At 45.5% G+C, this 14268-nt stretch overlaps 1 protein-coding gene across 1 annotated transcript in view; it reads right to left on the bottom strand.

Annotated features, from left to right (window-relative positions):
• Nucleotides 1–13927, bottom strand: part of GRM2 (glutamate metabotropic receptor 2) — an 80292-nt gene extending 66365 nt beyond the window's left edge. Inside the window, exons 1-2 of the mRNA XM_040408037.1 lie at nt 13668–13927; nt 12139–12265 (exon numbers count right to left, since the gene is read on the bottom strand). Of these exons, the coding sequence (XP_040263971.1) occupies nt 12139–12265; nt 13668–13927 (387 nt within the window). The remainder of the gene's footprint in view (nt 1–12138; nt 12266–13667) is intronic.
• Between the last annotated feature and the right edge of the window lie 341 nt (nt 13928–14268).

The following is a 14268-nucleotide window of genomic DNA, read 5'->3' as shown; positions in this document are numbered from 1 at the left end:
CTCCACTCGTCAGTATAGACACTATAGTCGCCTCCACTCGTCAGTATAGACACTATAGTCGCCTCCACTCGTCAGTATACACACTATAGTCGCCTCCACTCGTCAGTATACACACTATAGTCGCCTCCACTCATCAGTATACACACTATAGTCGCCTCCACTCGTCAGTATACACACTATCGTCGCCTCCACTCGTCAGTATACACACTATAGTCGCCTCCACTCGTCAGTATACACACTATAGTCGCCTCCACTCGTCAGTATAGACACTATAGTCGCCTCCACTCATCAGTATACACACTATAGTCGCCTCCACTCGTCAGTATACACACTATAGTCGCCTCCACTCGTCAGTATAGACACTATAGTCGCCTCCACTCGTCAGTATAGACACTTTAGTCGCCTCCACTCGTCAGTATACACACTATAGTCGCCTCCACTCGTCAGTATAGACACTATAGTCGCCTCCACTCGTCAGTATAGACACTATAGTCGCCTCCACTCGTCAGTATACACACTATAGTCGCCTCCACTCGTCAGTATACACACTATAGTCGCCTCCACTCGTCAGTATACACACTATCGTCGCCTCCACTCGTCAGTATAGACACTATAGTCGCCTCCACTCGTCAGTATAGACACTATAGTCGCCTCCACTCGTCAGTATACACACTATCGTCGCCTCCACTCGTCAGTATACACACTATAGTCGCCTCCACTCGTCAGTATACACACTATAGTCGCCTCCACTCGTCAGTATACACACTATAGTCGCCTCCACTCGTCAGTATACACACTATTGTCGCCTCCACTCGTCAGTATACACACTATAGTCGCCTCCACTCATCAGTATACACACTATAGTCACCTCCACTGGTCAGTATACACACTATCGTCGCCTCCACTGGTCAGTATACACACTATCGTAGCCTCCACTCGTCAGTATACACACTATAGTCGCCTCCACTCGTCAGTATACACACTATAGTCGCCTCCACTCGTCAGTATACACACTATTGTCGCCTCCACTCGTCAGTATACACACTATAGTCGCCTCCACTCATCAGTATACACACTATAGTCGCCTCCACTCGTCAGTATACACACTATAGTCGCCTCCACTCGTCAGTATACACACTATAGTCGCCTCCACTCGTCAGTATACACACTATAGTCGCCTCCACTCGTCAGTATACACACTATAGTCGCCTCCACTCGTCAGTATACACACTATAGTCGCCTCCACTCGTCAGTATACACACTATCGTCGCCTCCACTGGTCAGTATACACACTATAGTCGCCTCCACTCGTCAGTATACACACTATAGTCGCCTCCACTCGTCAGTATACACACTATTGTCGCCTCCACTCGTCAGTATACACACTATAGTCGCCTCCACTGATCAGTATACACATTATAGTCGCCTCCACTCGTCAGTATACACACTATAGTCGCCTCCACTCGTCAGTATACACACTATCGTCGCCTCCACTCGTCAGTATACACACTATAGTCGCCTCCACTCGTCAGTATACACACTATAGTCGCCTCAACTCGTCAGTATACACACTATAGTCGCCTCCACTCATCAGTATACACAATATTGTCGCCTCCACTCGTCAGTATACACACTATAGTCGCCTCCACTCGTCAGTATACACACTATAGTCGCCTCCACTCATCAGTATACACACTATAGTCGCCTCCACTCATCAGTATACACACTATAGTCGCCTCCACTCGTCAGTATAGACACTATAGTCGCCTCCACTCGTCAGTATAGACACTATAGTCGCCTCCACTCGTCAGTATAGACACTATAGTCGCCTCCACTCGTCAGTATACACACTATAGTCGCCTCCACTCGTCAGTATACACACTATAGTCGCCTCCACTCATCAGTATACACACTATAGTCGCCTCCACTCGTCAGTATACACACTATCGTCGCCTCCACTCGTCAGTATACACACTATAGTCGCCTCCACTCGTCAGTATACACACTATAGTCGCCTCCACTCGTCAGTATAGACACTATAGTCGCCTCCACTCATCAGTATACACACTATAGTCGCCTCCACTCGTCAGTATACACACTATAGTCGCCTCCACTCGTCAGTATAGACACTATAGTCGCCTCCACTCGTCAGTATAGACACTTTAGTCGCCTCCACTCGTCAGTATACACACTATAGTCGCCTCCACTCGTCAGTATAGACACTATAGTCGCCTCCACTCGTCAGTATAGACACTATAGTCGCCTCCACTCGTCAGTATACACACTATAGTCGCCTCCACTCGTCAGTATACACACTATAGTCGCCTCCACTCGTCAGTATACACACTATCGTCGCCTCCACTCGTCAGTATAGACACTATAGTCGCCTCCACTCGTCAGTATAGACACTATAGTCGCCTCCACTCGTCAGTATACACACTATCGTCGCCTCCACTCGTCAGTATAGACACTATAGTCGCCTCCACTCGTCAGTATACACACTATAGTCACTATTTTTTTTTTTAATGTGGTTCGTTTGCGGGACCAATTTACGGACATAGCTATTATACACGTTTTGGTGTTTTATTCTACTTTATTCTTCTCCATTTTTTCACGCAGCACCTTGCTCTGTATTTGGCTTTTGGCATTGGCCATATTTATATACACTTGTTCTCTCATGTTGACACATAATTCGAGTCTCCTATGTTGTTATTACTGGTGTTTTTACACCAGTACGTCACCATATATGCTCTTTATAGGGCCCTACTCCTGTCCAACACCTTTTCCTTCTTCCCTGGCTCTATGTATTTATTTCTCAGCCAGGTATATTTATATACATCTTATGAATTTCTTTTTTCATAATTAATTTATTCATCCCTCTTCACCATTCACACTCTATTATTATTCTTTACACTGTTTTTATTATTATTTTTATTTTCATTCCCTTCACTTTATTCCCACGCACATCATGCTTTTCCCCCATTTCTCGTTATGTATTATTACTTATCATTATATATGATGCACTTTCCCTATTCACTTTTCATGAACTTTACTAGCTCCCTTTCCATGAACTTTATTAGTTCCCTATTCGCACTATTATTTTCACATATTTATTTCACATGTATAATCTTCCCCCTTTCACTTTTTTAGCATGTCCTTTTTCATTAATTATTTATTCATTTATTCATTGATCTAGATCATGACCTCTATTCTCTGCTTTTTAACCACACTCTATTATAATCATGTTTGTTATCCTTAATTATGTTGCCGTATGCATATACATTTTACTTTTTATTATTTTTCTGCCAACATTATTCTTTCTTTATGTACAATATGTATACAATTTTATGAATGCATTCTATTGTATCCGCATATTATTCTTTGAATTGTTCACCTATATATATATATATTGTTATAGAGCTACACATGCCGCATCGATGTCTTGATGCGGCATGGTTATATTATCATTATGCATTAATATGGCCTGGTTACTGTTTCCAAAATTGAGAGGCAGCATTTCGGACTATTTTTCTGGTCTCCTGATTCTCCTCCCCCTCTGTCATGTGTGCGCGCGTCATCCTGGGTACCGCCTCCGGCGCCTCACGCCCGTGCGTCCTTACGCCAGAGCCGCCCGATCATGTGATCTTTATCACATGGTGTGGGCGTGTCGGCGGGACGCCGGCCGTGGGGCGGCTGGATGCGGATTACCAGGATTCCTGCGCGCCTTTCTAACATGTACACCTGGGGACGAGTAAGTACTCACTTTCATTGGCTAAGAGAGTCTATTTAAACCTGGTTCACAGTGATGGCGCTACCCCCTGACGAAGGCACGCCGAAACGCGCGTTGGGGTAGCGCCACCCTGGGTCTCGTTGCACACGGTCTTTCCAGGTAAGCTTTGGTCCTCTATTGCCCCCCGCTGGCTGTGTGGTCATTTTTTGTCCACTTGCACTTTGCTTTCTATGCAACATACTTTCACCTTTATGCGTTTGCATCTGTTGCCAGTGGGGGTGCATGAGTTGACCTTGCTTTACCTGATATCATATGGTTTTATCATCTATTTACCCATTTCATGGGTTGGGCACTGTACCCAATATTCTCCATTCCCATGTCATATATCACTATATACTACATTTTTCCATCTCTATATCCGTGTGTTTTTCTTCCCAGGGTGGCGCTCTTTCTGTTCTCCGCTCTCATCACCTTGCCTCACGGCATCTTATGTACCTACCTTATTCCTTTTTTTGGTATTTTTAACATGCTTTAATAAAATTTATATACTTTTGGTATTATGAGCTCCCTCTTCATTTGTTTCTACACACTATAGTCGCCTCCACTCGTCAGTATAGACACTATAGTCGCCTCCACTCGTCAGTATACACACTATAGTCGCCTCCACTCATCAGTATACACACTATAGTCGCCTCCACTCGTCAGTATAGACACTATAGTCGCCTCCACTCGTCAGTATACACACTATAGTCGCCTCCACTCATCAGTATACACACTATAGTCGCCTCCACTCGTCAGTATAGACACTATAGTCGCCTCCACTCGTCAGTATACACACTATAGTCGCCTCCACTCGTCAGTATACACACTATAGTCGCATCCACTCGTCAGTATACACACTATAGTCGCCTCCACTCGTCAGTATACACACTATAGTCGCCTCCACTCATCAGTATACACACTATAGTCGCCTCCACTCGTCAGTATACACACTATAGTCGCCTCCAGTCGTCAGTATACACACTATAGTCGCCTCCACTCGTCAGTATAGACACTATAGTCGCCTCCACTCGTCAGTATACACACTATAGTCGCCTCCACTCGTCAGTATAGACACTATAGTCGCCTCCACTCATCAGTATACACACTATAGTCGCCTCCACTCATCAGTATACACACTATAGTCGCCTCCACTCGTCAGTATACACACTATAGTCGCATCCACTCGTCAGTATACACACTATAGTCGCATCCACTCGTCAGTATAGACACTACAGTCGCCTCCACTCGTCAGTATAGACACTATAGTCGCCTCCACTCGTCAGTATACACACTATAGTCGCCTCCACTCGTCAGTATACACACTATCGTCGCCTCCACTCGTCAGTATAGACACTATAGTCGCCTCCACTCATCAGTATACACACTATAGTCGCCTCCACTCGTCAGTATACACACTATAGTCGCATCCACTCGTCAGTATAGACACTACAGTCGCCTCCACTCGTCAGTATAGACACTATAGTCGCCTCCACTCGTCAGTATACACACTATAGTCGCCTCCACACGTCAGTATACACACTATAGTCGCCTCCACTCGTCAGTATACACACTATAGTCGCCTCCACTCGTCAGTATACACACTATAGTCGCCTCCAGTCGTCAGTATACACACTATAGTCGCCTCCACTCGTCAGTATAGACACTATAGTCGCCTCCACTCGTCAGTATACACACTATAGTCGCCTCCACTCGTCAGTATAGACACTATAGTCGCCTCCACTCGTCAGTATACACACTATAGTCGCCTCCACTCGTCAGTATAGACACTATAGTCGCCTCCACTCGTCAGTATACACACTATAGTCGCCTCCACTCGTCAGTATACACACTATAGTCGCCTCAACTCGTCAGTATAGACACTATAGTCGCCTCCACTCGTCAGTATACACACTATAGTCGCCTCCACTCGTCAGTATACACACTATAGTCGCCTCCACTCGTCAGTATACACACTATAGTCGCCTCCACTCATCAGTATACACACTATAGTCGCCTCCAGTCGTCAGTATACACACTATAGTCGCCTCCACTCGTCAGTATAGACACTATAGTCGCCTCCACTCGTCAGTATACACACTATAGTCGCCTCCACTCGTCAGTATACACACTATAGTCGCCTCCACTCGTCAGTATACACACTATAGTCGCCTCCAGTCGTCAGTATACACACTATAGTCGCCTCCACTCATCAGTATAGACACTATAGTCGCCTCCACTCGTCAGTATAGACACTATAGTCGCCTCCACTCGTCAGTATACACACTATAGTCGCCTCCACTCGTCAGTATACACACTATAGTCGCCTCAACTCGTCAGTATAGACACTATAGTCGCCTCCACTCGTCAGTATACACACTATAGTCGCCTCCACTCGTCAGTATACACACTATAGTCGCCTCCACTCGTCAGTATACACACTATAGTCGCCTCCACTCATCAGTATACACACTATAGTCGCCTCCACTCGTCAGTATACACACTATAGTCGCCTCCACTCGTCAGTATACACACTATAGTCGCCTCCACTCGTCAGTATACACACTATAGTCGCCTCCACTCGTCAGTATACACACTATAGTCGCCTCCACTCATCAGTATACACACTATAGTCGCCTCCACTCGTCAGTATACACACTATAGTCGCCTCCACTCGTCAGTATACACACTATAGTCGCCTCCACTCGTCAGTATACACACTATAGTCGCCTCCACTCGTCAGTATAGACACTATAGTCGCCTCCACTCGTCAGTATACACACTATAGTCGCCTCCACTCGTCAGTATACACACTATAGTCGCCTCCACTCGTCAGTATACACACTATAGTCGCCTCCACTCATCAGTATACACACTATAGTCGCCTCCACTCGTCAGTATACACACTATAGTCGCCTCCACTCGTCAGTATACACACTATAGTCGCCTCCACTCGTCAGTATACACACTATAGTCGCCTCCACTCATCAGTATACACACTATAGTCGCCTCCACTCGTCAGTATACACACTATAGTCGCCTCCACTCGTCAGTATACACACTATAGTCGCCTCCACTCATCAGTATACACACTATAGTCGCCTCCACTCGTCAGTATAGACACTATAGTCGCCTCCACTCGTCAGTATACACACTATAGTCGCCTCCACTCATCAGTATACACACTATAGTCGCCTCCACTCGTCAGTATAGACACTATAGTCGCCTCCACTCGTCAGTATACACACTATAGTCGCCTCCACTCATCAGTATACACACTATAGTCGCCTCCACTCGTCAGTATACACACTATAGTCGCATGCACTTATCTTGGTGCAATCTGCATTCATATCCTCACATCAGTATAAAGAGCTTCTTCACTTCCACATAGTAGTATACAGACTGCCGTCATATCCAATCATCTGTAAATAGACTTTGGCGATATTCAGTCTTCAGTATAGAGAATAAAGTCATATCCATTCATAATATAGGAGTGCAGTGCATATACAGATGTGTAGAGATGACGGTGCTGTGTGCACTGATCGGCGGCGGATTTCACTTCTGCATACTTATCCCTGTATTGTGTCTAATAATAATTACATATAAAGGTCGTGCGGATACTGATGGGGGATATGATATCTATCTATCTATCTATCTATCTATCTATCTATTATCTATCTATTATCTATCTATTATCTATCTATTATCTATCTATTTATCTTCTGCCTATCTATCTATCTATCTATTATCTATCTATCTATCTATCTATCTCTTATCTATCTATCTATCTATCTATCTATCTATCTATCTATCTCTCTCTCTTTCTCCCAACCCTTTCTTTCTGCCTTTACTTTTATCCCTCTGTTGTTTTCCCTCTGTTAAGACTGGATTACTGTTTGGGTGCTGGTTGTCAGGCTGGTTGTCAGACCCTCCTGCATGCAGCTGTTGCCCTGTTTCTCTCTCTGTTGTCAGCCCCGTGCTACCTTCCTGTCCACCAGTCACGGGTGGTCCTGGGGTCTCCTGCTGTCCCCGACTGTCAGAGCTCTTGTTCTAGCTGCTCCTTATGAAAAGTGCTAATGAATCTGGGAATTGCTGCGCCCGGCGCTGGTGCAGGCTGCGGCGTGTCTGTGTCGTACAGGGAATGGAAGCGACTCTAAGTGGTGGGATGTGAGCTGTCATGTGGAAGACCCCGCAGTGGCATCAAATCCACATCAGCTCTGCTCATGACAGGGAGAATATGCCTTCACTGCTGGCCAGCGACTGTGCAGCCGCAGCTGCTGCGTCTCCTCTTCTGCAGACTGTGAGCAGAGGAGATGATTGTTAGAATGTCACAGCCATAGACAGGAGCAGAGACTCCTGCATGTGAACCGTCCCCCACCCCAGACACTGAGCCCCCGGGGCAGATCTGCTCCACAACGGAGCTCACAGCGACCCTGACAAGTCTTTTCTGGTAAATAATACTGAACACGTGTTCAGAGGACTTTGCATTGTGCTGTTCCTCAATTACTCTACCTGGAAGCATATGGAGAAACAGGGTGCTAGTATTCCTCTTGTCGAAGAACTGTGTAACTGCATGGTCTGAATAGACATGAACTCAATGCAGAAGGCAAATTGCAGCACTGTATATACAGGGAGTGCAGAATTATTAGGCAAATGAGTATTTTGACCACATCATCCTCTTTATGCATGTTGTCTTACTCCAAGCTGTATAGGCTCGAAAGCCTACTACCAATTAAGCATATTAGGTGATGTGCATCTCTGTAATGAGAAGGGGTGTGGTCTAATGACATCAACACCCTATATTAGGTGTGCATAATTATTAGGCAACTTCCTTTCCTTTGGCAAAATGGGTCAAAAGAAGGACTTGACAGGCTCAGAAAAGTCAAAAATAGTGAGATATCTTGCAGAGGGATGCAGCGCTCTTAAAATTGCAAAGTTTCTGAAGCGTGATCATCGAACAATCAAGCGTTTCATTCAAAATAGTCAACAGGGTCGCAAGAAGAATGTGGAAAAACCAAGGCGCAAAATAACTGCCCATGAAGTGAGAAAAGTCAAGCGTGCAGCTGCCAAGATGCCACTTGCCACCAGTTTGGCCATATTTCAGAGCTGCAACATCACTGGAGTGCCCAAAAGCACAAGGTGTGCAATACTCAGAGACATGGCCAAGGTAAGAAAGGCTGAAAGACGACCACCACTGAACAAGACACACAAGCTGAAATGTCAAGACTGGGCCAAGAAATATCTCAAGACTGATTTTTCTAAGGTTTTATGGACTGATGAAATGAGAGTGAGTCTTGATGGGCCAGATGGATGGGCCCGTGGCTGGATTGGTAAAGGGCAGAGAGCTCCAGTCCGACTCAGACGCCAGCAAGGTGGAGGTGGAGTACTGGTTTGGGCTGGTATCATCAAAGACGAGCTTGTGGGGCCTTTTCAGGTTGAGGATGGAGTCAAGCTCAACTCCCAGTTTCTGGAAGACACCTTCTTCAAGCAGTGGTACAGAAAGAAGTCTGCATCCTTCAAGAAAAACATGATTTTCATTCAGGACAATGCTCCATCACACGCGTCCAAGTACTCCACAGCGTGGCTGGCAAGAAAGGGTATAAAAGAAGAAAATCTAATGACATGGCCTCCTTGTTCACCTGATCTGAACCCCATTGAGAACCTGTGGTCCATCATCAAATGTGAGATTTACAAGGAGGGAAAACAGTACACCTCTCTGAACAGTGTCTGGGAGGCTGTGGTTGCTGCTGCACGCAATGTTGATGGTCAACAGATCAAAACACTGACAGAATCCATGGATGGCAGGCTTTTGATTGTCCTTGCAACGAAAGGAGGCTATATTAGTCACTGATTTGTTTTTGTTTTGTTTTTGAATGTCAGAAATGTATATTTGTGAATGTTGAGATGTTATATTGGTTTCACTGGTAAAAATAAATAATTGAAATGGGTATATATTTGTTTTTTGTTAAGTTGCCTAATAATTATGCACAGTAATAGTCACCTGCACACACAGATATCCCCCTAAAATAGCTAAAACTAAAAACAAACTAAAAACTACTTCCAAAAATATTCAGCTTTGATATTAATGAGTTGTTTGGGTTCATTGAGAACATGGTTGTTGTTCAATAATAAAATTAATCCTCAAAAATACAACTTGCCTAATAATTCTGCACTCCCTGTACTTCCAGGAAGAGTAATGGAGGAATATAATAATTCAGAGTTCTAAGAAAAGATCTGCCATAAGTGTCATTTTATGGGGAAAAACTGTTTCCGATAGCAAAAAAACATCCAGAATAGTGAGTGCAGCTCTGGAGTATAATACAGGATGTAACTCAGGATCAGTACAGGATAAGTAATGTATGTACACAGTGACTGCACCAGCAGAATAGTGAGTGCAGCTCTGGAGTATAATACAGGATGTAACTCAGGATCAGTACAGGATAAGTAATGTATGTACACAGTGACTGCACCAGCAGAATAGTGAGTGCAGCTCTGGAGTATAATACAGGATGTAACTCAGGATCAGTACAGGATAAGTAATGTATGTACACAGTGACTGCACCAGCAGAATAGTGAGTGCAGCTCTGGAGTATAATACAGGATGTAACTCAGGATCAGTACAGGATAAGTAATGTATGTACACAGTGACTACACCAGCAGAATAGTGAGTGCAGCTCTGGAGTATAATACAGGATGTAACTCAGGATCAGTACAGGATAAGTAATGTATGTACACAGTGACTGCACCAGCAGAATAGTGAGTGCAGCTCTGGAGTGTAATACAGGATGTAACTCAGGATCAGTACAGGATAAGTAATGTATGTACACAGTGACTGCACCAGCAGAATAGTGAGTGCAGCTCTGGAGTATAATACAGGATGTAACTCAGGATCAGTACAGGATAAGTAATGTATGTACACAGTGACTACACCAGCAGAATAGTGAGTGCAGCTCTGGAGCATAATACAGGATGTAACTCAGGATCAGTGCAGGATAAGTAATGTATGTACACAGTGACTGCACCAGCAGAATAGTGAGTGCAGCTCTGGAGTGTAATACAGGATGTAACTCAGGATCAGTACAGGATAAGTAATGTATGTACACAGTGACTGCACCAGCAGAATAGTGAGTGCAGCTCTGGAGTATAATACAGGATATAACTCAGGATCAGTACAGGATAAGTAATGTAATGTATGTACACAGTGACTGCACCAGCAGAATAGTGAGTGCAGCTCTGGAGCATAATACAGGATGTAACTCAGGATCAGTACAGGATAAGTAATGTATGTACACAGTGACTGCACCAGCAGAATAGTGAGTGCAGCTCTGGAGCATAATACAGGATGTAACTCAGGATCAGTACAGGATAAGTAATGTAATGTATGTACACAGTGACTGCACCAGCAGAATAGTGAGTGCAGCTCTGGAGCATAATACAGGATGTAACTCAGGATCAGTACAGGATAAGTAATGTATGTACACAGTGACTGCACCAGCAGAATAGTGAGTGCAGCTCTGGAATATAATACAGGATGTAACTCAGGATCAGTACAGGATAAGTAATGTATGTACACAGTGACTGCACCAGCAGAATAGTGAGTGCAGCTCTGGAGTATAATACAGGATGTAACTCAGGATCAGTACAGGATAAGTAATGTATGTACACAGTGACTGCACCAGCAGAATAGTGAGTGCAGCTCTGGAGTATAATACAGGATAAGTAATGTATGTACACAGTTACAGCACCAGCAGAATAGTGAGTGCAGCTCTGCAGTATAATACAGGATGTAACTCAGGATCAGTACAGGATAAATAATGTATGTACACAGTGACTGCACCAGCAGAATAGTGAGTGCAGCTCTTGAGTATAATACAGGATGTAACTCAGGATCAGTACAGGATAAGTAATGTATGTGCACAGTGACTGCACCAGCAGAATAGTGAGTGCAGCTCTGGAGTATAATACAGGATGTAACTCAGGATCAGTACAGGATAAGTAATGTATGTACACAGTGACTGGACCAGCAGAATAGTGAGTGCAGCTCTGGAGTATAATACAGGCTGTAACTCAGGATCAGTACAGGATAAGTAATGTATGTACACAGTGACTGCACCAGCAGAATAGTGAGTGCAGCTCTGGAGTATAATACAGGATGTAACTTAATGATTTTCCTATTTCATGACGTAAAGTCATAGTTTTATTAAAGACACGGAGGCTTCGTATTGCTTTCTCCTTCTTTACTTCCACCAATAGCAGCAAAGGAGAAATTAACATAAACATAACAATAAAGGCCCCTAACAGATCCTATAATAAGCAGTGTCCTCTTCATATCTCCCTCTTTCTTTGAATCCACGACACCAAACCATAACCGAAACCGGAACTGGATCCGCCACCGGCCCTTCTGGACCGTCCAACTGAAGAACTCGAGCCAACATGGCTAACATCTCAGGAAAACTTGGAACAACACGGAATTCCATATGCCGAGGGGTTTTCAACCTGAAACAGAATTAATAATATAGCCAGTGTAAAAATTGGGTAAAACTGAGCAATCTCGACCCTATAACGGTCGTACATCAACAAGGTCGCTGAAAAACAGAACCATGAATAAACCTTAACGGTAATAAATCTCATAATTAACAATAAAAGACAATGTAACAGTCAATAATGCCAAAATAACGTCATATAAACAGGGCGGGCAGGAGAAACCTAGGGCGGGCAATACTCGCCTCCGTGTCTTTAATAAAACTATGACTTTACGTCATGAAATAGGAAAATCATTTAGTTTTACAGCAAGACACGGAGGCTTCGTATTGCAAGTTCAAAGCTGCTCAATAATAGATGAAAACACATGAGGGGTCGGACGGAAATAAAATTCTGTGAACGTCGTGGCCCTAGACCAGTCAGCCAGACGCAGAATGTCCTCCAAACGAGCCCCCGAAACCGCCAGGGCAGTGGCAGCCGCGCCCCTGGCCGAGTGAGCGGTAAAGACCGTCGTATCAATCCCAGAAAGGGACATGACCCACTTCATCCAACGCGCCAAAGTGGGACTGGTCACCGAGCCAAAGGGATGGCGAATAGAGAGGAAAAGTTGCGGGTTGTCCGCAGAACGGTGAGTCCGAGTGCGCAACTCATATTCCCGTAGACAAGCTACAGGACAGAGCGCCGGAGAAGACGGAAAACCGGGATAGGACACAGACCGAATATTGGTCTTGGTGCGCCGCTTGATGTTAAAAGTAACACCCTCGGGAGTAAAGGATCTCGCATCATGATCCAGAGCCCTGACATCAGAGACCCTCTTACAGGAAATGAGGCAAAAGAGGGTCAGCAATTTGGCCGACAGTTGACGGAGGGAAAGAGCCGCGTTGTCAGGCCAAGCAGAGAGGAAAGAAAGGACCAGGGAAACATCCCACGTAGTGGTGAAGCGTGGCCGAGGAGGACGAGCCAAGCGTGAGCCACGTAAAAGTCGTGACACCGAAGGGTGTTGACCGGCAGGAACACCATCAAAGCCCTGATGAGTCGAAGAAATCGCTGAACAGAACAAATTGATGGTCCGATAAGCTTTTCCTGCTTCAAAAAGAGATGTCAGGAATTGCAACAAATGGGTTACAGATGCCGAAATGGGATCCAGGTCCCGTTCCATGCACCAGCTAACCCAAGATCCCCAAGCTGCCCGGTAAGATTTTCGGGTGCCGGGAGCCCAAGTGTTGTCCAGGAGGCGTCTAGTTGCCTCCGAAATTACCTCGACCTCTCCTGGAGTCCTGAGATTCGGCACGCTAGAAGTTGAAGGGAGCCTTCGACCAGCAGGGGATGTGGGGCACCTAGAGGGTCCTGGAGGAGATCCGTCCGCGTCGGAAGTAGGAGAGGTACATCCACTAGGAGTTCTAGGAGGATCGGGTACCAGGCTTGAGATCCCCAGAAGGGAATCACCACCACCAATTCCGCCACCTGACGCCAAGTCTGTAGCAACATCCTCGGAATTATGGCAAACGGTGGAAACGCGTAATGTAGGGCTGCAGACCAGTCCTGTAGAAACGCATCCACCGCTTCTGCTTCCGGGTCCGGCCGCCAGCTGAAGAACCTGGGCAGGTGAGTATTGAGCCGGGAGACAAAAAGGTCTATGGAGCAAGGGCCCCAGATGTCCGAGATTGTGGAGAACATCTCCGGATTCAGCCTCCAGTCGCTGCCGTCCGTGAAGCATCGGGAACTCCGATCCGCTCTGAAGTTGTGAAGACCCGGCAGGTACTCCGCTTGAATCATGATGTCCCTGGACAGACAGTAGGACCAGAACTCCTTCGCCAGTCGGGCTAAGGTGGCCGATTGAGTGCCGCCTAGGTGATTGACATATCGGACCGCCGACACATTGTCCATGCGTAGACGGATGCATGCATGAGCTATGCCCTTGGTGAAACTCCTGATGGCAAACGAACCCGCTAGAAGTTCCAGAGCGTTGATGTGAAGATGGGTCTCAGTCTCCGACCATCGACCCCCAGTGGAGATAC

This window comes from Bufo bufo, chromosome 9 (assembly GCF_905171765.1).
Source record: "Bufo bufo chromosome 9, aBufBuf1.1, whole genome shotgun sequence".
NCBI lineage: Eukaryota > Metazoa > Chordata > Amphibia > Anura > Bufonidae > Bufo > Bufo bufo.
The sequence above is the reverse complement of the archived record's forward strand: the minus strand, read 5'-3'. Positions and strand labels throughout refer to the sequence as shown.